This window comes from Alligator sinensis, unplaced genomic scaffold (assembly GCF_000455745.1).
Source record: "Alligator sinensis unplaced genomic scaffold, ASM45574v1 scaffold386_1, whole genome shotgun sequence".
NCBI classification, from domain to species: domain Eukaryota; kingdom Metazoa; phylum Chordata; order Crocodylia; family Alligatoridae; genus Alligator; species Alligator sinensis.
The window spans coordinates 1,241,958-1,267,901 of record NW_005841996.1 but is presented as its reverse complement, the minus strand read 5'-3'; the positions used below and the strand labels follow the sequence as shown (position 1 = coordinate 1,267,901).

The 25,944-nt window shown below is 45.0% G+C and overlaps 1 protein-coding gene across 1 annotated transcript in view; it reads left to right on the top strand.

Annotated features, from left to right (window-relative positions):
• The first annotated feature begins 233 nt into the window (after window positions 1-233).
• CTNNAL1 (catenin alpha like 1) overlaps window positions 234-25,944 on the top strand; it is a 124,120-nt gene continuing 98,409 nt past the window's right edge. Inside the window, exon 1 of the mRNA XM_025201482.1 lies at window positions 234-623. Coding sequence (XP_025057267.1) covers window positions 234-623 — 390 coding nt within the window. The remainder of the gene's footprint in view (window positions 624-25,944) is intronic.

Here is a 25,944-nt window from a genome sequence, read left to right as displayed (position 1 = left end):
ATATCGAATTTTAGCCGATTTTTTAAATGAAATCTTCATATTTTCCCAAGTGTGACCACCTGAAACCTGCGATCCTGCTCCTGTCTTTGTCTCAAGGTAATTTGCATCACAGGAGGCAGAGGCTTCATACCGGCTATGAACCAGCAGCCCAGAGGAGTGTTCCATCTATTGACTCCTCTGTGAGATGTCAACTTTCATTTCTCCCCAGGAGAACTTTTACCATCTTTTCTCCGATGCCTCATGAAGGGTGTTTTGTACCAGAAAGCTTACAATTAAAGACATGTGTTTTGCAAAAGCTCTCGCCTCTCCTACGAGTCCCGATTGCCTTTTCCTCTGGGTGCAGCCCGCATATCCACCTCTTCCGCGCGCTTGTTCTTGTGCAAAGGTTGAAAACGGCGCACAAACATGAGGGTTATTATCGCAGCCCCCCCCCGCGGCTGTGGCGGGCTCCCCGCGCGGTGTGTGTGGGGAGGCGGGGAGGGGATCCAGCCCCGAGGAGGCGGGGGCGGTCCCGGGGGCGGGGCCTGCGCGGGGCGCACACCTCCCCCCACGGGGCGCTGGGCGCGGCGCTCGACATCCGCACGCGCTCCGTGGAGCAGACTCTCGTGCCGCTCGTGTCGCAGGTACAAATCCCCCGGCCCGGCCCGGCCGGCGCGGGAACTTCGCCGCCTGGGCCGCCCGCGACGAGTTGGGGTCTGGAGGCCCCCCCCCGCATGTCATGGCGCCCCCAACCGCGGAGCTGCCCCGAGAAAAGTCTCCACAGGAGCCGGGGGGGGGAGGAGAGGCGCCTCCTCAGCTCGCAGGGAAGATGGGGAGCAGGTCCCGGCTTTGGAGGCGGGCGCAGAGAGGGACGGGAAGAGCTCGTGGGAGCTTCTCGGGCCGCCCTGGCGGCCGCAGGGTCAGTGCACAGCCTTTGAAATGGATCTGCCCCAAACTGGACAAAAGCAGGTTGCCTGAGTAAGAGGCAGCCTCTTGTGTTGCCCTGGCATCCTGCTTTCCGCCAGGGCACCTTCGGGTTGGGGTGTAAACTGGTGGGAGACCCACCTTGGCACTTGTGTTGCCCGCTCTCCTTCGGGGGGGGGTTGCACTGCAGCCAGGGCAGAACTTCGTGTGCAGGGGTTTGAGACTGAATTGGTGGGTAACTGTTAGACCAAGCGGGGCAGAAGGTGCACCTTGGTGAGGTGTCTGGTCCCGAGTGGTTTGCAGAAAGCATAAGGTAACTTGACTATTAGGAGAGGGTAGCTTAACAAAAAAAATTGCAGCTTCATTATAGGTAAAAACAAATGAATGCATAAATAATAAAAAAAAGGGATTTTTAAGGTTGGGATTCATGGGTGCTTGAGTTGAAACGTTTCCTTTCTTCTAATGTAAAGTGCCTTATGGAGAAGAACCTGGTTTACTACCAGTGAGAGCACACATTGTCTTGCTGTTCATTTGTTTAAATACTGTTGTATTTCTTTCAATTAGACTTACAAGTTGTGTGGCTATATATTTTTTTTTTCTCCTGACCTCCTAATCTAACAGTCAGTGTAAGGTGCTGAGTACCTCTGAAAACCCAGCCTAAAAATATTTGAACTCTAAATGAGGTTGTTGCCTTGCATTGCCACTACGGAGTTTTCTGTTCACCTTCTGTTTTGAACTGCCGATGAGACCAGACTTGCTTCTTAAGTATAGCGTGTAGAATTAATGAAACGATGCTCTTTCTTTTACCTAAAGCATGTAGGCTATCAAGACTGTCAGTTCTGCCTCAATAATTTAGCCTGTGTCATTTTTCTTGTGGAAATTTATGTACAGTGTTCATGACTTACTGTAATATGTAGTACTATAGTGTATGTTACTGATGAAATGAGCTCAGGCTCACAAAAGCTTAAGTTATCCTGCTTTCTAAAGTACTACAGATCACTTAATGTTAGAAACCAATCCTACATTTTCCGTTCACATCTCATTTGCACTTTAAGTATGCATAGGCCTCAGTATCAATACTGTTTTGTTTTTTTATGTTGAACATATTTAGAGAAATGCAATGTAATATCTATCCAGAATGTTTTGGTATGGTACCTAGTTGGGGATACCTTGTTAGCTATTTTTTCCCCTTTTTGATCTTTTGGTCTGCAAAGAGAAGAAGAAGAAACGTTTTTGATAGCATTAGTATTTATTTTGTTAAGTCTGCACCAATGAATACATTAAAGAAATTAAGAATCATGTGACAGTTCTAATGGTTATTTTCAAAAGCTCAGTAACTTAAAGGACTTTGGTCAAAATATTTTCTAGTTTAAAAAGTCTTTACCACTGCAACAAACACATTTTTTAAATACTTCACATGTTGTTGCCTATTTCTAGCAGTGAGAAGCAAAAAGGAAACAATGGATTGTGTTTGATAATTTTTGATTTGACTTAAACTTGTTCCTAATTGATTTAATGTGTCACAGTTTGAGTGTGCATGTGATTTTTTTTTTTTTTTTTTCTGCATCTCCAACTAAAGAGTTGGGGGGAGGGGGGTTATTGCATCTTTATTTTACCTGACAATTTTGCCCAAAGACAAACCATGTAAGTGTTTGTGGCCAAACTTCAGGGGAACTCCTTGTGCTAAATTTAATTAATGTAAATATTTTTAATGGATTTCATACTTTAATTAAAGTTTAAGTTTTAATGGGGTTAAGTGTTGTAACGGTTTCCTGCATACTCTAGGTGCATAGCATGAGAACTGAGAAAAGGTTATGTATTTACCTGAGCTAAAACAATGCTGATTAATACAGAATGACCCATCTAAGTTTATCAGTGATGTCTATAAGCACCTGACCAGCTCCAGCCATTTTCAAGACTCCTAATAGCCAATTTTAGTGCTGTTATTGGAAGCTTTAAAAGGAGGGGAGCTAATCAGTTTCTGGGTTACCATCTTTCTATAGATTTCAAGGTTTCTAATACCAGCCCAGTGACAGCTGCTTGCTTTCCTTTTACTGTTAATGGAATCGGTTGTTATGCAGTTAAATGGAGTGCATATTACAAAGACAGTGGGGCTTGAAAAAGATACTCTCCAGTTAAGTGTGTGAACTGCTACGTGTAATGTATATTGTTGTTATAATGTAATGAGGCAAAAAACTGGGACTAGTGGTGGTGTTCAGGTAAGCAAACTGTTTATTTACTATATGTATCGGTAGAATACGCTGCATTTACAAATGTGGTTTCAGTATTGCCTAGAAGTGTTCTTTCAAAGTCTGTAATGGATCTTTTTTGTAGTTATGTATTATATCTTATTACTGACACAACCTGACAAAACAAAGCTGTAGCCTTCAGTGCAAATATTACCTTAAGTATATCATTCTGCTTTTCCTGTCTGCCATTCACTTTTTCATGCCTGGGTTAAGCGTTCCACTGTAGTGTGGTGCAGACAACTTAAAAATGGTGCTTCTAAAGAGGACAAAAAATTCACTACCTCAGGGCAAGTAGACTTTTTTTTTTTTCCTGGCTACGTACCATTAACTTCTTTCCCCCCCCCCCCCAAGTCAGTGTTGCAAACATGAACAATGTAAACCGACAGAACACAGTGTTCCAAAGTCAACAGACAATTCAGCTGCTGCTGCTATTGCTAAAGCCAATCTTGATTAATCTTATTTACAGTGCTTTTGTAATGGAGGGATCATGGTTTTTAATGGAAAGTTTTTAGGAAGCTAAATAAGGAGTGGGTGTGTCTGGTGGCTCCAGTAATGGTGAATCTTCAAAATTAAACGTGAATGAAGACTGACAAAAGAGCTGTAATATTACAAGAGAGTTTTAAATCGGTGTCCAGGACAGGATTTCTCCAGTTACTTTAATCCTTCACTGACATGGACAAATACGTAACTACTGTCCACTTGTATAGAAATAGCCATGTACATGCAACTTCACAACTGTAGGGAATAAATCTGATATACAATGCAAGAACATTAATCTGTTACTTATCCTTAAGAACATGCCAGTACTGAAACAATGGCAAAATGGGCACTTACTTCAACAATGGTCAGCAACTTGAGGGGTAGATGTTGTTGTTCTATGTTGTACACGCCAAACATATAACATAAATGACAGTAGGCAACTTTTAATGTGATCTTTAAACAGGAAACATGGACAAAATGAATACATCATTGAGTCTAACCCATGAGACTGGAGATACAAGAGCACATAAAGCTTTGGGTCCTCTCTTGGTCTCTGTAAATATTCAAAAACTGCTGTTTTCAGTGGCAAACATGATGTTGCCGTATTGTGTCAGACTCGTTTTCCTGAAATGTAGAATTCTGCAGTAAATAGTGGTTGAAAAGCTGTCGTTTTACATGACGATTGTTTTTGTAGACCTAGCAAGAGGCAGAGAATTCCCACCTGATCTGGTTATGCCATGAAGCAAGAGATTTTAATTTTCTGTCATGGCAAACTACAGTTACTTGTGTGTGTGGTTAGCCATATGTATAAACTCTAAAACTGCCTTATTTTGTATTTGCTGTTTAATCACAGGGAGATCTGTCACTTGATTAATTTGTGGTATTATTTCTTTTACTTGAAGCTTTGCCTGTCCTGCTCATGGTACGCCTGTACAGCTCATGTTTGTGTACTTGCAAGTTTAGAACCTACCTTTTGGCCAGTAGTGCTGAGACCATTCATACATTCTGTATGTCCATATTGCCACCCCATCTGGTAACGTATGGAAAAGAATATAAACCTAAATGCCATTCATTCCTCTTTTAATGCTTATGGTACCAACTTGGAACTTGTGATGCCTGGCATGTTCCTATGTTACTTTTTAGTGTAGATTAGTTGTTGCTGCTCCTTTTCTGCCCAGCTGACTGCTGTTTTCCCTCGACTTTAGTCTCTGACTGTCATGACCCAAAGGCATGATTTTGTGTGTGCTTAGGCACCAGAATTATCCCCGCCAGGTTACAGCTTCATTGCATGGGAGAGTTTCCTATTGCAGAGGAGAACCCCGGTGCAAGGACGAGTTTCCCGCCTCTTTGCAGCTTCTTTTGCAGGGTGCATTGCTCAAGTTGCAAGAGAAATGCACGGTGCAAAAGAGTTCCCGCCACCCGCATGCAAATTTGTGTCCCGCTATTGGCTAGTTCTAAATTATTCCCACGTGGCGGCTAACGATTGGCCTGTTAGCCGTATAAGAGGCTTGAGCAGTTCCCGCCCAAGCCGAAGAGGACTCCACATCCATCTCGTGGGGACTCTGGATACACGGCAGGGTAATAGAGACCCTGTGTGAGATTCAGAGGAGCTTGGCGACCTGATTCATCGCCCACCTCTTCCCGTCTTCGATCGCAAATTTTATAAGACGTATCTACGATTTCAATTTTGGTGGCGCGTTCACCCAGAGCATCCGGAGCTCTGTTCCGTGGAGCCTAGCAAACTCCATGTGATCGTCCATGTTGTCTGTGTCTGTAACTGCAACTCAAGCAAGCTTTCCAGCCTACACCACTGCCATCTCGGTGTAAGTAAACAATCTTTAAAACTACCGCTAAGCGTTTGTGCCTAATTCCAGCTCGTCGCCCTCCCTCTCCGATCCAGCGTGCCCGGGCTGCTGGCCACAGGCCGCGTGCAGCACGGAAAAGGGCTCGGGTCGCTCCCGGCCCGCACACTGACTTGCATCGCTTTCCACCTGTATTTGAACAGAAAACTTTGGTCTTCAAGTCTCTGCCTTGTTATAGGTCTGTCACCTTCTGCAACAGGTCGTACTCTGGCTAAAAGGCCTATCTGTGAGGGCTTTGGCTACAAGATTATTTTTAAAAGTTGGAACAAGGCTGCTGACTTCTAGAGTGATTTTTATGTGTATAGTGTTGTGTTAAAAAAACCTAGGAGTCATCTTGACTTGTCTGACTTCTCACTGGAGTGCCCAAGGTCATCAGTATACCAGCAAGCTGAGACTTGGCCACCCATTTTTCATTCATTAGATACTAGCCAGAATGGAGGTTTTTACCCTTTTTGTGGACTGCTCTGACTCAGAGTGATGTGTCTGCATTGCATTCGCATCCCCTCTTTATTGGCCTGATGAAGGAAGTGCTGCTCTAGTTATTAGGCTTAGAACTAGTCCTCCTTTCAAGTCGATGTCCCCTTGCTGCCCCAGGTCCAGTGTCTTTGTAAGCAATTGCCCCATGTTGCTGCTGCCTCCAAGGAGCGGGGGCGAGGGAGCAAGACCAGTGGCACTTGCCTCTCCCCCCCTGCTCTGTCGCCTCCATCCCTGCCATCATGACGGTGCTCCGCCACCTCCAGGGAGCGCCACCCCTGCCCTGCTCCCTGGAGGAGACTGAGCAGAGGGGTGAGACCATCATGGTGGCACTCCGCACTCTGATTGTATCACTAACCAATCAGAGTGCTCAAAGAGCATTAGACAGACAGGCTAAGCCCTTATATATTTTTTTTTTAATGATTGGAGTAAGCAATCATTAACCATTATGCAACCATTGCTCGACTTCTTCCTTAGTCTGCAAGTATAGGCTTTGGGCCACTAGGATCTTCACAGTGGCATCAGGAAAGGGGACTGAGGGCCATGCTGAGGTCTTTCCTCTCAATTTTTCTGCCCCTGCTGAGGCATAGTAGTAGCCTAAACTATCCTCCTTGGGCCTGTCCTTACCACCTGTCTTAATCTTTTGAGAGGACCTTATTGACTAAATTGGAATGCTAAAAAAACTTGTCAGACTCAATAAGTAGGGGCCTACTTAAATCATGATGAGACTAAACAATTTTTGTAGGTTGGCTGTAGCATAAAGAGCAAATTTTGCAGATATTTCTTGGATGTGCTCTGTCGGTCCTTCCCCTTAGTGCTGATTAGTGGAGAGGCCCTAGTGGGGGAGAAGGGATGAGGGGGTAGCCGCAGTCTTGTCTGCTGGCTGCCCTTCGTGCAGTCCTACCCCTCAGTGCTGGTTGATGGAGAGGCCGTGGTGAGGGAGAAGAGGAGGTGGCCACCATCTTGTTTGCTGTCCTTCATAGTGCCCCACCAGCTGATGCTGATGAGCCAGCATTTTATTTTTATTACTTTTTTTAAGTTAATTTTGCAGACAATCCTGGATTTTGTAGTTTCCATTAAATCATGAATTTCGTAGACCCCTTATCGATAAGCAGGAAGAAGTGCCAGGGAACCTTGTCAGCAGCCTTTGTTGGATATCTGTTAATATCTGGTATCTGGGTTGGTAGTGAAAAAGGTCAGGAGATACTCTCTTATGAAAGGCTTTTCCCACTCTTCTTCATTTCTTGTTTCCCTTTGCTGATGAAATTTTGATCTAGAACCTGATTCTCCATCTGACCTCTTCAGCTGCAGAATCTTCTGGGAAAAGCAGCTGAAATCCCTGATTATCAAAGTGGTTCAGTTCCGTAAGTGGCTACTCTTCAGTCTCCGGGATACTGGGTGGATTCATCAACAAAGGCATCTTTTGTTGAGCCAGGGGCCTCTTCACCCCAGCAGCCATTCTTCTGACGCATGTAAGAACATAGCAGTGCAGTCAGGGGGTCATGTCTTCCTTTAGCCAGCCTATCTCCAATTCCCTTGACTCAACTGAGGTCCAGACCATTGAGTGCTCTGAGATCTGAAGAGTCTGTATGTGGTAGGAGCAATCGTTATTTTCACTGCTGAAGGCGAGGACTTCAGATCTTAATGGCCAAATGTGACTTATCTTGTTTGGGGCTGTCTGAAAGATTTTAAAGGAATGGCTGCCTGACTGAAGTAAAACTGAAGAAGATGATAGCCAATTGGCAGTTAGTACCTAGGTCTTCTAGTGCAAGCTGCTCTGGATGCACTTGATAAAGCAGCACCCTCAGGTAATGAAATTGTGGCTTAGAGGTAATCTCCCTGACTAGTGTTTGAGCTCCTTGAAGCAGGCATAAACCACCAATAAACATCTGCCATTTGAGAGCTGCTGGCTATTTGGCTTAAAAGCTAACAGATTCCATATTGTTACTTCTTTCCTTTAGAGCCCTGTGCCTACCAGAAACTTGCACTTTCACGGTAAATGTCAGTTCAGTGGCTCTGAAGCCTTATCAGACTTTGAGTCTCTGAAGATAAATATGCATGTGTCCCAGCGGTAAGGGTTCTCATTCCTCCTACAAGATTCCCCCTCTATCTTTTAGCAAGTGGGGAAAATGTGAGTTTGAGAACATGATCTGGTAGAGGATTTTTTTCTCCTCCCATCAGTTGGCCACTACCTATATTTCTTTACAGGGTGAGTTAGAATTACCATAGTTGGAGTAATCTTTTTAACTTCTTCTATCCTTTTGTTCTATTTTTTAAGACACCCTTCTTCCATCTACAGCTACCCACCAGAAATGGCCCCCATGTGCTATCTGGGAGCTTTGGAATGTTGTGTCACACATTGGGGGCGATGGGTTTCTATTCCTTTTGCATTATCCTGCAGAGAAAATGAGGAAGCTGCACCCCCTTCTGGTCTTCTGAGGCATCTTAAGTCTGAGGGCATGGACCAACACATTTAGCCAATTTAAAAGGGGAAGAGGAGGTGCTGCTTGGGAGATGCTACAGTTGTTATGCTGCATGATCCTGTCATGATACAGGGAACCCCTAAATTGACACTGGATGAAGCAGGGTTGAAGTTGGAGTGGTTTGTTGTATCTGAACCACTGCAGAATCATGCAGCTGTAACCACTGCGTTGTAACAACTTGAATCTTAGGGCTGTTCAAAATTTCGCCGGGTATTTTGTTTCAAAGCTGTTTCGACGCGTTTCAAGCTGAAAACAACAAAATCGAAACGAATAAAGGGCTTCAAAACAGCTTTGAAATGAAATGAGGGCACTTGAAACCTTTCGTTTTTCGAAGTTGGGCTTGCTTGGCTTCAGCGCCAGTCCCAGCTGGCAGTGGCAGCCTGCTGTCATCCTGCACGCAGATCCGGGGGCCTGCACCCCACAGAAGGAGTCTGGCATAGCCCTGCTTGGGGGCACAGGCCCCTGGATCTGCTTGCAGGATGACAGCAGGCTGTCAGCTGGGGCAGTGATAGCAGCGGTCTTCACAGCGGTTGGCATGGGCTGCGCCCAGCACCAGTCCCAGGCAGCAGCAGCTTCCTGTTATCCTGCATGCAGATCCTGTAGTCCTGGGAGGAGTCTGTCACAGCCCCGCAGCCCTCCCAGGGGTACAGGCCCCCAGATCTGTGTGCAGGATGATAGGAGGCTGCTGCTGCTGCTGCAAGTGATGTGAGTTTTCCTTTTAACTGTTTGAGGTGCAGTTTCCCAGAAACCCCTGCACCTATCTCCTTGAAACTTGGCAGGCTTCATGCCCTTAGAAGGGGCTACCATCCAATTTTCATCTGAATCAGGCAAGAAATGACCAAGTTTTAGGTCTTTTCATGATTCCCCATTACAGCTTATGGGCGAAACGTCGAAATGCTTCAAAACAGCAAAACAGTTTTGATGAAACAAAATGAAACAAAACGATGAAATGAAACACTGTCCCTTTGAAACGGAAGTTGAAATGAAATGGTGCTGTTTTGCACAGCCCTATTGATTCTGTCCTTTGCAACAGTTATGAACATCCCCTGTTACAGGATGTTTGGGTAACTGTTGTCCGTCTGTCTAAACTTATAAAATCAGTTCACTTGTAAGTTGGACAAACACTTTGAATGAGATGATTTAGAGTAGACGGGGGTGATCTTGTCTTGAACTTTGGTTTGGACTAAATTACCTTGTTAGGTCCCTTCCAGGTCTAAGTTATCTATGATTCGTAGTCTTAACGATATATGCCTATTTTCTCAATACTTGTCTGGGCTAGTACATGGCTTTCTTCATCTGGAGGTCTCAAAAACCGTTTACAAAAGAGGCTAATAGCTTATCTCTATTTATAGATGATGCCACTAAAGCCCAGTTGAAGTGACTTGCCCAAAGGGCCAGCCAGTGGCAAAGCTTGGGACAGGACTTGGGTTTTCTGAGTCCTGGTCTTTTGGTTAGAGCAATGAACTGTGCTGCTCTGAGAGATTTTCACTTCCTCAAAAACTTCGGGTGTCAGCAGGTCCTGAAAATACTTAATGGATTGGAAGTCTGATCTGGTCGGGCAGTTACTTCCTTTTTGCCTTCAAATATGTCTCCTCTTTGGATAGAATTCTTTTTTTAGTCTGCCAGATCTCATCCCTCTCCTCACTGCTTGCTTCAAAAGGTTTGCAAGGAACTGATGGAGAAGGAATGCTAAAAGAAAACAGTCCACAAAACATGTACGATTCTGAGCACTTGGTATGTCATCGTTTTTGTCTTTCCTGTGCCACCTTCCTAATTCGTTTCTCTAAACATGGCAGTAAGTTGCTCAGTTGGAGTATGTCAGGGTTGTTTTTGTGAGTTTACAAAACAAATGACACCAGGCTTTTAATTAATGTATATTTTGTGATCCACAGCGTCAAAGTTGTAGTATCCATTACCTTTGTCTTGTAGATTTTCTTGATGTATTAACAATTATTTTAATAGTACTTTTTATTTAAGTAACTACAATGAACTGACCAAAACTGTCGGTGAAATGTTTGCCACTTTAGAAGTTATAATTTTTTAGATTTAAAATGAGTGAACCAATTTAAAAGCAAAGCATTCAAGGCTAAATTTTCTTGGCTGTCTACCATATAGAGAAGTAAGGACTTCCATCTATTGCCCTGATTAGCTAAGTGGTGGCTCAGATTGTCACCTGATATTCTGCATCCAAGTGGCCTAAGGAAAAGACTTGGTCTTGACTTTCTACAGTGGCTGGTAGAATACAGGAAGGGAGTAAACTGCTGTGTGGAAAGGGGTGAATGTGCTGCATCCACCAAAGTGGGAGAAGGGGTATGACGGGGGCACACTTGTGATCAAGTCAGGATTTTTTTTCTTCATTATATTCTCTGCCTGGCACAGCTACCATTTCTTTGAGAGAGGCTGTAGTTTACAAACTAGTTTTCAATTACTGGTTGTGGGTAGCTACTGAACTGCATATGAAAATATTAACATTAGAGGCCACAGGAGCACTGAATTTAGAAAGCTTGAGGACAGCTTTCTAATATCATATCGTTGGTGATAACTCAATATTGATATAAATTAAGTAGGTTTGTAATGAGGTGTTTATCACAGAGAACACAAACCCAGAGCAGTTTGTAATAATCAAAGTATTTTGGTGGCCTTTTAGGTTAAGTGCAGACATTCGGGGGGGAGTTTAGATTGCATTTAAAGTGGCTACCCAATATAACTCAGTTTGCTCCAGCAAGGACCTTACATTTAGACCCTGTCTCAGTGATTGGAAATCAATCCAAACCCATTACTGCGTGCAGAAGATCTACGCATATAGACCGGTCTGAAAAAAATGGTGGAACCTGGTCTAAGATGGACCCAGTTCGATATACACTAAACTTAATTGCTCTGGGTTAGACTGATGCATCAAGCTTCAGTTCAGTTACCAGCACAGCCCCAGGGCTAGGAAAGCCCAGGCCCAGGGCTGTGTTTTTCCTACCTACCTCCCTGGCACTGGGCTGTTCTTAGCCCCTTCCCCTCCCCCCCACAACGAACCAGCCAGCCCCCATCCTTGAATCCCCCATCCTGCAAGCTACACTGGGTGCTACTGTTTTACAAGTGTGGGGTGCTGCCGGGAGCCAAGGAAGTAAGTATCAGTGGGTGGGGAGGGATAGGAGGTTGGGGGGGCTAAGAATAGCTCCTGGTCCCCCCACCCTTCCAGATCCTGTGAGCCCCCCATATCCTGCCAAACCCTCCCAGACCCCTAGTCTCCCCTGAGTCTGTGTGCCCCCCATTCCCCAATACCTCCTGCTAGCCCTCCCATTCCAACTTACTTTACATTGGACGGCCATTTTTAATGTGGTCTAACCTCCTTCTAACCCTCCCCCCTCCCCCCCCCCCCAAAAGTCTGCATTTAGCCTGTGTGCTACATTAAAACACAGATTTAAGTGGGGTAGAGGCCTTGCAACATATTCCAATAGTGTTTGAAAAGATGGATTGTATCGCAGTGCTTTGCTATTATGGTAAGCATAATTTCATTTATATTGATTTAGCTGGAGCCTCTTGTTCTTTGTCAAGAGAACCTTTTTATAAGTGTTTCAAATTAAATTAATTCATATGGTCTGATTAATGGCTTTGTTGAGCTTGTAAAGTTTAATGTTTTGTGCCAGAACATCATGTGGCAGGAAGAGAGCCTTTTGATTGCTCAGGGAAAATGGTTACTGTTTCTGTTGAGTAGCTGCAAAAATACATTTAAATTAGAGCATGTTTTCTCACTGTGTTTAGCACCATTAACAGATGGTTTTAGGCAGATTAGGCACTGAGATCCCCAAGGATGGAATTATGAATAAATGATTACAAACAGCAGTAATCATGAGTTCATTAAAATAAAACTGCTGAAGAAGTAATATGAGCCTTTAGGTGTGTTTTTTTTCTTTGCAAGGTTTTATTTTTTTTTCATTAATACACTGACAGCTTGATTGTTTTCCAGTAAGGTCTATGTAATGCTAACCTTTTTCATTGTTTGAGGGTACCACGGTTTGCAAACAGTCCAGTTTGAAGTGGTTGCTCACTGTTTGAGGCTATATTAGTGAGAGTAGAGATGACATGCCTTTCATCTATGAACTATATAAAAAATAAATATCAGTTTGTTTTAAAACATAAATTAAATTATTAAATGCGTGGACAAATAGTAATAACCTTTTAGTAGCTCTTGGAAGACTTCAGCTGTCAGCAATTAGAAGAAAATATTGATCATCCATCATTCCACTGGGTCCAAGAGGGAAGTAACTGCCAAATGAATAGCTGAGGCGCTAAAGAAGTTGATAAATTTTGGTGCATGTCTCTTCCATGTTGGGTAGAGCAAATCTTACTGTAGGTCTTGAGTCCTCACCTGGTTGAGTCTTGCATCTGGACTTGGAGGACTATGCCTGGCCTGACACTTCTTATTGCTCTTCCCTTGATCTGCTATCAGCACTCCTAATAATAAGGCCCGCTATGCCATTAGTCTTCTTGGCTACAAGGACAATCTGTCAGCTTATATTCAGCTTATTGCACTGTAACCCCCAGGTCCTTTTCTGCCGAGCTGCTGCCCAGCCAGTTGCTGTCCAGCCTGTACTGGTGCATGGGATTGTTCCATCCTAAGTGCAGCATTATGCACTTCACCTTATTGAACCTCCTGAAATTTCTTTTGGTCCGGTCCTCCAATTTGTCACAGTCTCTCTGAATCCTAGCACTCACTTCCAGCATATCTACTATTCCCCCTAGCTTGGTGTCATCTGCAAACTTGCTGAGAGTGCACTCTATCCCATCTTCCAGGTCATTGATGAAAATACTGAACAAAACCAGCCCCAGGACTGACTCCTGGGGCATTCCACTTGATACTGATTGCCATCTAGACATCAAGCCATTGACTTACTACCCTCTGAGCCTGATGATACTCAGCCAGATTTCTGTCCACCTTACAGTCCATTTATCCAACCTGTACTTTCTTAGCTTGCTTGTGAGAATGTTGTGGGAGACTGTTAGAAGCCTTGCATCCACAGAGCCAGCCATCTCATCAAAAAAAGCAATCAGATTGGTCAGGCATGATGTGTCCTTGGTGAATCTATTCTGGCTGTTCCTAAGCATAATGGATTCTGGTTTTCTCTGTTAAAAAATTGAAAATTCTCTGATTTTAAAATGCCCCCAAATCCCCTTTTTTAGCAATTAAAATGAAACACCACTATCTACATGGGTATCAGTTGAACAGAATATTTTATAGCTATATTTACAGATATAAAGCAGTTTGGAAGCCTACCAGTGCCTCAGTCATTATAATAAAATAAATTCATAGATTCATAGATGTTAGGTCGGAAGGGACCCAAGTAGATCATCAAGTCCGACCCCCTGCCCTGGGCAGGAGAGAATACTGGGCTCACGACCTCAGCTAGGTAATTGTCAGGCCTTCTCTTAAAGACCCCCAAGGTAGGAGCCAGCACCACTTCCCTTGGAAGTTGGTTCCAGGTCGTATCCACCCTGACTGTGAAGTTATGTCCAGCCTGAACCTACTCTCAAACAACTTATGGCCATTATTCCTTGTTACTCCAGGAGGAGCATGGGTGAACAGGGTCTCTCCCATTCCCCGCTGGTCCCCCCTGGTAAGTTTTGTAGATGGCCACCAGGTCTCCTCTCAGCCTTCTGTTGTAAAGGCTGAACAGGTTCAGGTCCCGTAGCCTCTCCTCATAGGGTCTGCCCTGCTGTCCTTGGATCATGCGAGTAGCCCTCCTTTGGACCCTCTCGATGCTGGCCACATCTCTCCTAAAGTGCGTTGCTCAGAACTGGACGTAGTACTCCAACTGTGGCCTGACCAGTGTTGCATAGAGGGGGAGGATCACCTCCTTGGCCCTGCTTGTGATGCATCTGTGGATGCATGGCAAGGTGTGGTTGGCCTTACTGACTGCATCCTCACATTGGCAGCCCATGTTCATTTTGGAATTGATAATGACTCCAAGATCTATTTATGCCACTGTGCTTTCCATAAGAGAGGTCCCCAGCCTATAAGTATGCTGCTGGTTCTTCCTGCCCAAGTACAGCACCCTGCACTTGTCAGTATTGAATCCTATCCTATTCTCATTCACCCACCCCTGTAACCTGTCCAGATCCAGCTGTATCCTGTCCCTCCCTTCTAGTGTGCAAACCTCGCCCCAGGTCTTGGTGTTGTCAGCGAATTTGAACAGGGTGCTATTCACCCCCTCATCCAAGTTGCTAATAGAGATTAGACAGTGTGGGCCCAAGGACCGAGCCCTGGGGGACCCCACTGCCCACATCCCTCCAGATCAAATATGACCCGTCCACCACCACTCTCTGGGTGCGGTCCCTCAGCCAATTTGCGACCCATCTGATTGTAGGCATCAAAGCCACAGTCACCTAGCTTTTTAATGAGATTGGGGTGGGAGACGGTGTCCAAGGCCTTCCTGAAGTCCAGGAAGACTACATCCACTGCGACACCTGCATCCAGTGATTTTGTGACCTCATTGTAGAAGGCATTCTGGTTGGTCTGACAGGACCTGCCCCAAATGAACCCATGCTGGTTGCCCCTGAGCATTGTCCCCCCTGCTGGTCCTTCCCAGATGTGCTCCTGGATAATCTTCTCAAAGAGCTTCCCCAGGATTGAAGAAAGACTAACTGGCCTATAGTTGCCTATACAAGCAAATTCTATATGCCTATATATTTTGGTGTTGTCCCTTTTTGCTCACCAGGATGCGGATCTACCTGCAGCTCCCCCCTTGCGCCCCCCCCCCCCCCAAAAAAAAAAAAAAAAAAAAAGCTTTGTGGTACTGAGCAGCCTTTTTTATAGGCCAGTGCCCCTCATTCCCAGGCCATAGCTCTGTGGTCGTGTCCCCCCTCCCCAAATCCCCCCAACCCTGTCAGTGTGACCTGAACCCTAGGGGCAGGGCCCTGCCTCAGCCTTAGGACCCTACCCACTCCTGGCATCTCTGGCAGCGGGTGTGGGGTAGACAGGCCTGGGACCAGAACAGGTCAGTTGCTGCCACTCCCTTCACCTCCTCTCTGCCAGGCTGGATCAACAACCGCCCCTCCCCCCCAGGCTCATTACAGCTCACTGAATCTCCTTAAGTGGCCCTCTAGCTCAAACAATTGCCCACTCCTGATCTAGAGTAAAGCAGTCCTTTTTTGGAAATGCTGCCCTCTTCACAGAATAGTTTTGGTCACTCTGTACTTCTAGGAGTCATCAACAGATTGGTGGATTTTAAAGTAGAAATTCTTGTCAGCCACTCACATTGCTGTGGAAATCAAGCACAAAATGTCCTGGACTTTCCCTTGGCCGGGTTGAGACCCAACTGGCAGCAGTATTGGTGTATTTTGTGCCTGTCTACTTCTGATATGTCATCTGACTTGCATTCCTTTTTCTAACTGGCTTGATGGGTGTTTACTGGTCACTTGGAGAGCTTGTTCCAGCATGTGACCTCAGCTTCATCCTAAAGTCTGTGGCTTTCCCTCTAGAACCCACTTAGATTGCTCCATTTCATTATTAAAAATGGTTGTTTTGGTAGCAGTCATCTCTGCAAGTCAAGAATGTTTAAGGCTTACTTAGCCTCTTGAACTCCTGTAGATCCCATTCCTTATGGAGATAAGGCAGTGCTAAAATCTCATGGACAACTCATCCTTAAAGTAGATTCAGAGTTCTGCCTAAACCATGAGTTGACATGCCACAATTCTTTCCCAAGTTCCATTTTTACATAGGGGCAGAAGTTACAGGAGATACAGAAGACAACACTTTTCAGAGCCCCCTTGCTCCCTTTGCTGGTCCCTTACCCTGTTTGTTTGGGGTTCAGCTAGCTTGCATAACCTTCGCAGCTGGCTTGCATACCTTTCCCACCAAATGCAAAGCTTGGCCACTCCTCAGCATCTTCTGAAACACATCTCTTAAAAAAGATAAGAGGCAGATGTGTTAAGCAACTTGGCTATCTTTGCCAAGCCTTGTGTACTGGAATTCTCTGCTAGATCAGCAAGAGAGTTTGAGAGTGCTAGTCAGCTGATGCAATTTACTAGTCATTGTTTTCTGCATCCCAATCATGAATAGTGGTATATGTTGGCTCTAATAAGAAATAATCACTCTTACCAAACCTTTGATCCTTTCATAATTGTCACAGGGCACTGAGGTGCCCTGTTCCTAAAGAAGGGAAACTGCTGGGGAAAGAGCCCTAGCAGGGTATAAGGAGCCCAGCTGTGGGTTGCCAGGGCAACCAGGAGGTCAGCTGACTGAAGGGGTCAGGGCCTGGCTCCTATATAAATCACAGGCAGGAGGCCAGGGGCAGTTCCCTGCCAGCAGCCGGAGAGAAAGGAGCTCCCTGAGCAAAGATGCGAGAACCGCAGGTACAGCCCATGCCGGGTAAAGGATGGCAACTCTGGGATGTTTGAGCAATGTGGTTTCAGCCGGGCAGCTTTAAGTTAAGTTATAGCCTAGGGGCTTGTGTTTTGCCTTGTTGTTGTATCACCGGTGGTTTGGGTGAGGCTATTAGGGGTTGGAGGAGGCCTCATAGGGGACCCACAGCAGCGTGGGGACCCCAGTGCCAGTAAGGGCACCGCGTACAGGGTGCATAGACCCCAGCCCCAGGAGAGGGGCGGGATTCCTGAGTAGGCCCAGTAGTAGGCCCAGTGTGGGCACAGAGAGCCCCAGGAGGGGGCAGCAGTACTGAGAAGGCCCGAAGAGCGGGGCAGCGGTACTGAGGAGCCCTGAGAGAGGGCAGCGCTACAGAGAGGGGCCCCGAGAGCGGGCGAGTGTAGACCTGACAGACCAATGTCTATTCCATCTGTGAGGCTTGGGGCGTGGTATAAGGGGTGGGTGGAGCCACGCATAGCCCATAAAGCTAGGGTGCCCGGGAAGCACCCGTCGTAGAGTGAGACCCACAAAGAGTCCGGGAAACCACGGGGTCTGAATCAACACCGAGAAGTGACCAAGAGGGCATAAGGCAGCCTCCCAAACTTATTTAAACATCAAAGACGTGGTGGGCAAGAATCAGAGGGTGCCCTTGGGCCGACTTGGCACAGAGGAAGGGAGCCTTAAGGAGATCACGGCCCTCCTGTAGGACCCCGCCCTCCTATAGGACCCTGCCCGTGACAATAATTATAGATCCCTATGACCCACCCTTCAGCTTTACTTCTTGGAGTCCACAGCAGAAGCAGGCCTAAAATTATGATGGATATGAAGAGAGTGTCATTGTATCTCTGTTCACCCTTGCACAGGAGTGTAGGCCACACTTCAACCTGTAAGTACATAAGGGATGTGCATCAGAATCTGGGAGAGCGTCTGTTCACCAGAGCACCCCAAGGGAAGACAAGGTCAAATGATCACAAACTGCTGGAAGACCGTTTTAGACTGGACATAAGAAAAAACTCCTTTACCATCAGAGTCTGGAATCTACTTCCCCTCAGAAGTGGTGCAAGCATCTACCTTGGATACACTCAAGAAGCGTTTGGATGATTATCTTGCTGGGGTCTTCTGACCCCAACTGACTTCCTGCCCTTTGAGCAGGGGACTGGACCTGATGATCCCGCGAGGTCCCTTCCAGCCCTCATGTCTATGGAAAAAGAATTTGCACTGTGCTTTGATTCTATTCTTGCATACATTAAGGGCATGTACACTTACTGGGTGACCCATTCTGATTATATCTGTCCAAAGAACTCTACAGTTTCTGCAGGGTAAACAGCTGTTATTTAATACTTATGTCTGGATTTATTCAAAATCACCTTTGCACATTTATACCTTGTGTCCACTTTTTGTTTTTATTTTTTCCTTTGGAATTCTAGCTTTAACTTTAGATTGAGAAGCAGTAAAAAGGAGGATCTTGGAGAACTGATGAGACTCTTCCCCCTTTATAGCTTTGTTGTGTATATTTTGGAGCTGCAAGGGGCAGGGTAGGACTTATGAAAGTTTTCTAACAGGCAGTGCTGTTAGAAACATCTGTGCCCAGGTTGTACCACTGATGTATCCTAACAAGTTAAATGTTTAAAGATCATATCAAAGGGCTGTTATGACAGATAAGCTTCCTTTTTATTTCTACCCCTCTAGAAAAGGAAGGCCATCTGTCAAGACCAGAGTTAGGGTTTCAAATAAGATCTGTTTTAAAAGAAGCAAAAAACCAAGCTTGCAACCCAGAAAAAGTCCCAGAGGATATAGTGGAAATTGTAAAGCACTGTGAAACTACATGCTTAGGTTGTCTGCAGCTGCTGTGGATAAGCTATAGCTGTCTAATTCCCTGGGAAACATTTGAGGGCTGGGGATTTCCTTTCACCCCTGAAAGTATAGAAAGTATTGGATTGTTATCACCAGTAGCTGCTGTGTTCCACAACATAGTCATGTTCAAGTTATTGTTTCTGAACTGTTTAAGGAGCATCGTAGAACCTCTTCTTTATGACAAACCAGCAGCTAATGCTGTGTAGGAAATTCTAGTGTTGGCAAACTGATCTCATTTGGCCAACTGATGTAGATGAACAGTTACAATGTGGATTCCTAATTTTTTGTTTGGGTTTTTTTTAATTACTGTGTTTAATCTATTACCGAGGTAATTTAAATAAGCTCAGAAATCTCCTAAAGCTTGCTGTGCTTAAATATTTTATTTTCTATAGTAGTATAGTTCTTGAGCCTATCTAGCTATAAAATCACAACACTCAAATGTGTGTTTTTTTGGGAGATGATTTTTAATTTTTTTAAAATTTGAGACTCCTCCAAATTCAGATTTAATCGGGTTATCTGCTCCAGCATACACTTTTTGGTCTAAAATGGAGGTTGAACTCTTTGCTGCTTAAAGGGCAAAACTAAATGTACCCTTAACTATGGCAATACAGTAGATGCTATCAAATACCCAATAAACATTTAGAGAATTCTGATAGTCATTGATTATATTCTTCCTTAGGTTCTATTTGAATACACAGCTGATGAATTCATACTAGGAATCAATAGAATACATCTTTCTTACCAACACCTTCTTGAGTCAATAGGTGAATATTCTTGGTCTCCCCAGGGTAGATAAAATGCAGTTTATTTAAGTATGTATTTCTTCATGGTGGGGTTTTTTTTTGGTTTTTTTAAAACATACTACTTGTATTTCGTCTCCTTATACCTGAAGTACATGTTGGATGCCTTAGCTCAGCGCTTCTCAAACCATCTGATGTGGCGGACCGGCAATTTTTTTTCCAGTGGGCCAGGGACTGGTGCCCGGTTCAGCCGGTGGCAGCAATTGCGTGTAACAGCGCTACACATATGCACGACCGGCTGTTTCTTTCTCTTTCTTCACCTTGCACAACGTGACGTCACCTGGAGTGTTGGGACGTACGAACTGTGGCGCTATGACATATCAATGTTATGCTTCTGAAAATTTCTTTCTTTCCTGGCAGTTTGCTGCGGACTGGCGACCGGTGGCTCGCGGACCGGCACCAGGCCTCGGACTACCACTTTGAGAAGCATTGCCTTAGCTTATGGACATATATAAAAAAAAAAAAAAAAAAATTATACCTTATTTAGAAGAAAGGCAAGACGGACGGACTCCTGCTGTGTCTTTATCTCTGATTTTTAACCAGTGTGCTGTGGCACCCTGAGGTGTTGTGAAATCCTTTTAAGGGTGCTGTGGAGGTGGTGCTCAATATTAGCATGGCTGGGTGTGCAAACAGATAAGCTTCCTTTTTATTTCTACCCCTCTAGAAAAGGAAGGCCATCTGTCAAGACCAGAGTTAGGGTTTCAAATAAGATCTGTTTTAAAAGAAGCAAAAAACCAAGCTTGCAACCCAGAAAAAATCCCAGAGGATATAGTGGAAATTGTAAAGCACTGTGAAACTACATGCTTAGGTTGTCTGCAGCTGCTGTGGATAAGCTATAGCTGTCTAATTCCCTGGGAAACATTTGAGGGAATTGATTCACAAGTTAAACCCAGATACTTCAAATTTGTTTTTGACGCCACTCAGATCTGTACCACCTTTTTGAAATTCTCCTTTCATGAGAAGATGATAGGATTATGTAGAAGTCTTCATTGCAGACTTTTATTCTGGAGAGTTCCCCAGCACTGTGGCTCCTTTTGCTGTGGCATAATATGCCACTTTATGGGTTGCAATCTTGGCTTTAGTGGAATGGAATCTTCAGTATTGCTTTGTCTCTCTAATTGTGTAAAGACAGCAAAAAAATCAGTCCTCACTTCTGGTAGCTCAATCCAAGAAGTCCTTCAGGAATTCGAGCAAAACCAGCTGTAAAAGGTGGTCTTGAGGAGCAGTACAATCGATGAGCTTATCCTTTGGGGCTACTACTTTGTCCCTGTATGAAGCAGTAACTCCAGTTGCACCTGCCATAGTTAATGACTGATTTTGTTTTAAACAAATGACTGGTACTGTGCGGGCCGGGAGCGATCCGGTCCCTTTTTGTGCTCTGTGCGGGCTGTGGCCAGCAGCCCAGGCACGCTGGGTCGGAGAAAACGGGCGACACGCTAGAATTAGGCACAGACTCGTAATGGTTGATTCAAGATTGTTTACTTACACTGAAGATGGTCGCGGTGTAGGCTGGACAGTTTCCCAGGTACAGCTCCGCTTAAATCCTCGTTTGAGAACTCAGACAATATTCGGATCACTCCCACGGAGTTGTCGAGGCTCCGTGGATCCTTTTATTCACTCACAATTCACTCGCACGAAGTTTGCTAGGCTCCGTGGGTCCTTTTGTGCGCGGGGAAGGGCACGTGGAGGGATTAGGCGGCGACGGGGAGAGGCTAGAGGCTGATCAGACCCCTGTTGCCTGCTTGAAATGCACTGGGTCCGATAGGCTCCGCAGCGCTTAGAGATCTTCACACAGCGTGAAGTCTCCTCCTCCTGGTGTTCGTGGAGTCCTCCAACTTGGGCGGAAACCACTCAAGCTTTTTATACGGCTAGCAAGCCAATCACTAGCTGCCACGTGTGAATAATTTCACGCAAGCCAGTAATGGGGCTCGAATTAGAATACAAATGGCGGGAACTCTTTGCACCGAGCATTTCTTAGATACAAAAGAAATGCACCATGCAAAGAAAGCTACAAATTGGCGGGAAATTCTCCCTTGCACCGGGGTTCTCCTTTATAGCAGAAAACTCCACCGTGCAAAGAAGCTGTAATTTAGTGGGAAAATAATTTAGCAGTGCCAAAGCACACGCACAAACAAAAATCACAACTTTGGGTTGTGACAGGTACCTTGAAGGCTATAGACTTTGAAGTGGTTCAGGAAAGGTCATACAAATTAGACATTCTCTAGACTTGTCCTGGGCCAGTGATCTTCAACCAGGGTGCCAAGATTCTTTGAAGAGTGCCATAGGAAGTCTGCGGAGATAAGGGAGGTGTGCAGAGATAAGCAGATAAGGGCAGGCTCAGGCTTTCCCTGCTTGGTGGTTCCCCCTACCCCCTCTGCAAGGAGGTAAGCACTGCACTAAGTTAGCTTTTGAAATGGGGACTCGCATAAAAAAAATTATGGAGGGGTCTCTTGAGGCTGTAAGGGTTGAGAACCACTAGTCTGGGCTATGGATAGCTATAACTTTCTGCTGCTGTTAAATAGGAAGGGAAGTTGCTACTCTGGATGGAGCATCAATAAAGTTATGATGTAGCTACTACATTTCCTATAGTGATACTAGTGAGCTCAATTGTTATAATTTAGATCTTGAATAAAATGGGGATAAAGTTAGTGGTTTTGGTTTTGTTTTTTTTACAGGAGATGCGCTTAATCATGTACTTGCTGTTTACATACACTTTTGTCAAATACCTGCTACAAACTTCACCCAGTTTTATTTGCATATTGTCTTATTCAATAAACTGAAAACAGGAGGAAGGAAAAAGTCAAGGACCAGTTAATTGAATATTGCAAAGACTGAGTGAGTTAACTTGCTCAGTTGGCCATTTGGGAATATTTACTCAGCATGTCTGAGAGAGAACAGATTTGTTCTTTACAGAAAAACATAAAATTGTGAAGTTTTTGGATCAAAATTTATCCCAAAAAGACAGCTGAGAGACTAAAATGTTTCAGTCACAGATGCCAGATGGTTTGAAATTTGTCAGAATCTATGGAAACCGTGTCCAGAGAAGTCGGAGCAAGCAAGGCCACAAATACTGAGACAGCTTTGTCTCAGTAGTTTACACATATAAAAACTAGAACGTTCCCATGCCTGGACAAGTTTTTAGAAGAAAAAACAAAAAACATAGCATGTGTACAAAAAATGTCATTCCAGTAAAGAAAGGACCAATTATTTTGATTGAAGGTCTGCAAATAATCACTTTTAAAAGTTTTTTTTGAAGGCGGGGGGGAAAATGCTGATTGATTTTTTTTTCCCCTAATTTATTTATTTATTTATTCTGCCAAACACTGTCTTCCTGACATGCTCATTGTGTACAAAGCTAAATATATATACACAACATAGATAAGACGGGTATTGACTATAGAACATCCCTGGTCAAGTCACTGGCCTGAAAATTGGACTGCAGCAGAGACTGTAAAAGGGCAAAAGACAGTCTGGACTGTGGTAGTGGTTCTGTAACATTACAGGAACAGACCAACAAAATCAGTTTGCAAGCAAGTAATGAAAGAACTAGGCTGTTTTTAAAGTGAAAGGCAGTTTAACGTTACTTACAGCAGACAAGCTCATCCTTGAGTGAGGAAACTTTTTCTCAACCAGCGCAATGTTAAACAGAAGGGAATAACTGCTGTGGCCACCTAACCAATACTGCTGAAAGACTCAGTAACATCATTTTTTCTTTTTTTCTACCCCCAAACATGGTAGCAGTCAGTCAAGTGACTAGGGATGTCTTTGAAATCTTAAGGGCTTTTACAAAAGCCATGATATACAGAGGATTCTCTCTGGCATTTAAAACCAACTCAGATGCGAGAGCCACCTAACACTTTTGGACACATATATGCTCAACGAAGCCCAGAAAGCATGAAGCAAAATATCATCGTCTGTTTTTGCCAGGCAGCTTATGTACTACAGACAGGTACAAGTCATGGATCCGGTGGCACAAACTGGGGTGATATCTTCAGACCCAGTCAAATTACTGAGAGAGGAAGAATTTACCCAGTGTATTTCCTGTAGCCATGGCTCGGTTGGCCATGCGGTTCCACCTGATAAAGACTTGTGTGGAGCCGTATTTCAAGAGAAAACCAGAGGGACCCGAGATGATATTGACAGAGATGATATTCCAGTGTCCGTTTTGGTAGGTGACTAGCTTAAAGATTTACCAATTGTGGAAGTGAATCTCTGAAAATTTCAGCAATTCTTGTCAAGTAGGTTTTGTTGAGGAAAGACCTATATTTGTGAATAAGCTAAAATATAATTAATTTTTTCTCGCAATGCTGTGCGTTTCCTGAATGACTTTACCTGAAACAACATACAGAACAAATACAGTAATAAATTACGACACAAGATAACATATATACAGCAGTGGTGGTTCTCAACCTTTTTTTGTATCATTTGTAAACATTGATAGCCAGTCCTGACCCAGTGCCCTTTGATTCTGACCCTTTGCTCCCTGCCCTCAGGCCACAGCCCCACACCGCGTGGGGCGGCGGGGCCAAGAAGCCCCTTGCCAGCCTGCAAGGGAAAAACCACAGTTTCCCATGGTTTTTCTCCTTTAAAGAAGACTCCAGTTTTAAAGTTTGTTCGCGACCCTCTTATATTTTCTTGCATCCCATTTTTGGGTCATGACCCATGAGTTGAGAAACACTGATATATAGTATTCCAAAATATGTAGGGTGGGATTTCTGCAGTGCAGTACCATGTGATGGGTAGGGACCTACTCAAATCAGCAAGGCAAGCGGCTGATTTCATGGGCAGATTGTGAGGCCAGCCACCATTTTCATGAGCTTATTGCAGTGGGGGCCCCCAATGCCTCTGGCCGAGGGCTGCCTGTCATGCGGCCCTGCCCCATGCTGCTGACTAGTAGAAAGGGGTGGGGTCACACAACAGGCAGCCTTCTCAGCCAATAAGGGGTGGGGGAGACAGACATCTTGGCTGCTCCCCTTAATTTTGGTGGCCCCCCTCCCTGCTGGCAGGCTGCATGACTGGGCCGCGTGACCCTGAGGTCCACTGGCTCCCGCTGGGTAGCCAGCATTTTATTTTCAATAATCCTCCTTCCTCCTCTTCCTCCCCCCCCCCCCCCCCCCCACCCCCCAATGGATTTTGTGGACATTGCCTGATTCACAGACAATGCGCCACTTAGGCTAAATCCCAAATTGAGTAGGTCTCTAGTGATAGGTCATTACACTACCTGGCTCTGGTGCATATGTAGAGTGCTAGTTTTTTTCCAACTGTTTGTTAGTCTTGTCTGCTTATTTGCATAATTCCCAGAGGGGAAGGGTTATGCGAATAACTGGAACCTATTGTATTGCTGTAGGAGCATACCAGTGTAAGTCGCATTGTAACAGGTGATACTGGCGTTGCATAATACTGATATATCTTTGCCCATACTCCTAGTCTAGTTGTAGAAACAGCTATTGTGAGGGAGGGAGGCGGGAATCAAAAGTCTAGTCCCCCAAGTATAAATCTAAGGATAAAGAATCCCCAAAAAGCTGAATCTTTAAGGAAGGGGAGAGAGTCATCTTCTATTTTGCATGACAATCTATCCAAGTACAGCACTATTGTTTATTTGTTCTTTTCTGGAGAGTCACACTTTGAAATATTCTTGGGGCACATGAGACCAAATGAAGGGCCATTTTGTGCCAAAAATGTATTCAAGGCTTCTTGGTTGTTTATGACACAGCGGTGTGGTACTGGCAGGGGTGGGGGAGGGAGAAGAGTGGGTGGCAAGCTCTGACCACGGGTTGGCGACCACCCACAGGCGCCACCGGCAGTGGCAGCCAGGGGTGATCATGGACTGCCCACAGATGCCAGCGGCAGGGTGGCGAGCGATGACTGTCTGTAGGTGCCTTTTTTGCAGCGGGTGCACCGCTGCGTGCAGGGGGTGCATGTGCACCCCCTGTGCATCGCCCCTGCCAGGAGCAAAAAGGCTTCTTCTCGGCCCCTCACACAGTGAAACAGCCAGGCATGCTATAACCTGATACTTTTATTGGTTGAGGGGGCGGGGCTTAGAACAAAGGAGTCAGAATACACTTTGAGCAAACCAAAATAAGTTGAGCCTTTACAGATATTGGGTGTGGTGACCCTTTTAAGACACGACTGTCTATACTTAGTTTTTACCTACTAGCTAGTTTCCAGGCCTTTACTTAGATGGATTCATCCAGGTGTCACGACCCAGTGATTTTGGTGCCTCGGCACTATGGAATTTCCTGGCCACATGAGAGCTCCTTTGCACGGCAGAGTGTTCTGCTGCAATTGAGAACCCGCGTGTAGGAGAGAGTTCCCGCCAATTTGCAGTTTCCTTTGCAGGATGCATTTCTTCTTTGCAGCACAGAAATGCACGGTGCAAAGAGTTCCCGCTATTCGAATGTAAATTTGTGCCCCGCTATTGGCCAGTTCTAAATTATTCACACGTGGCGGCTAATAAATGGCTCGCCGGCGGGTTTAAAATCTTCGCGC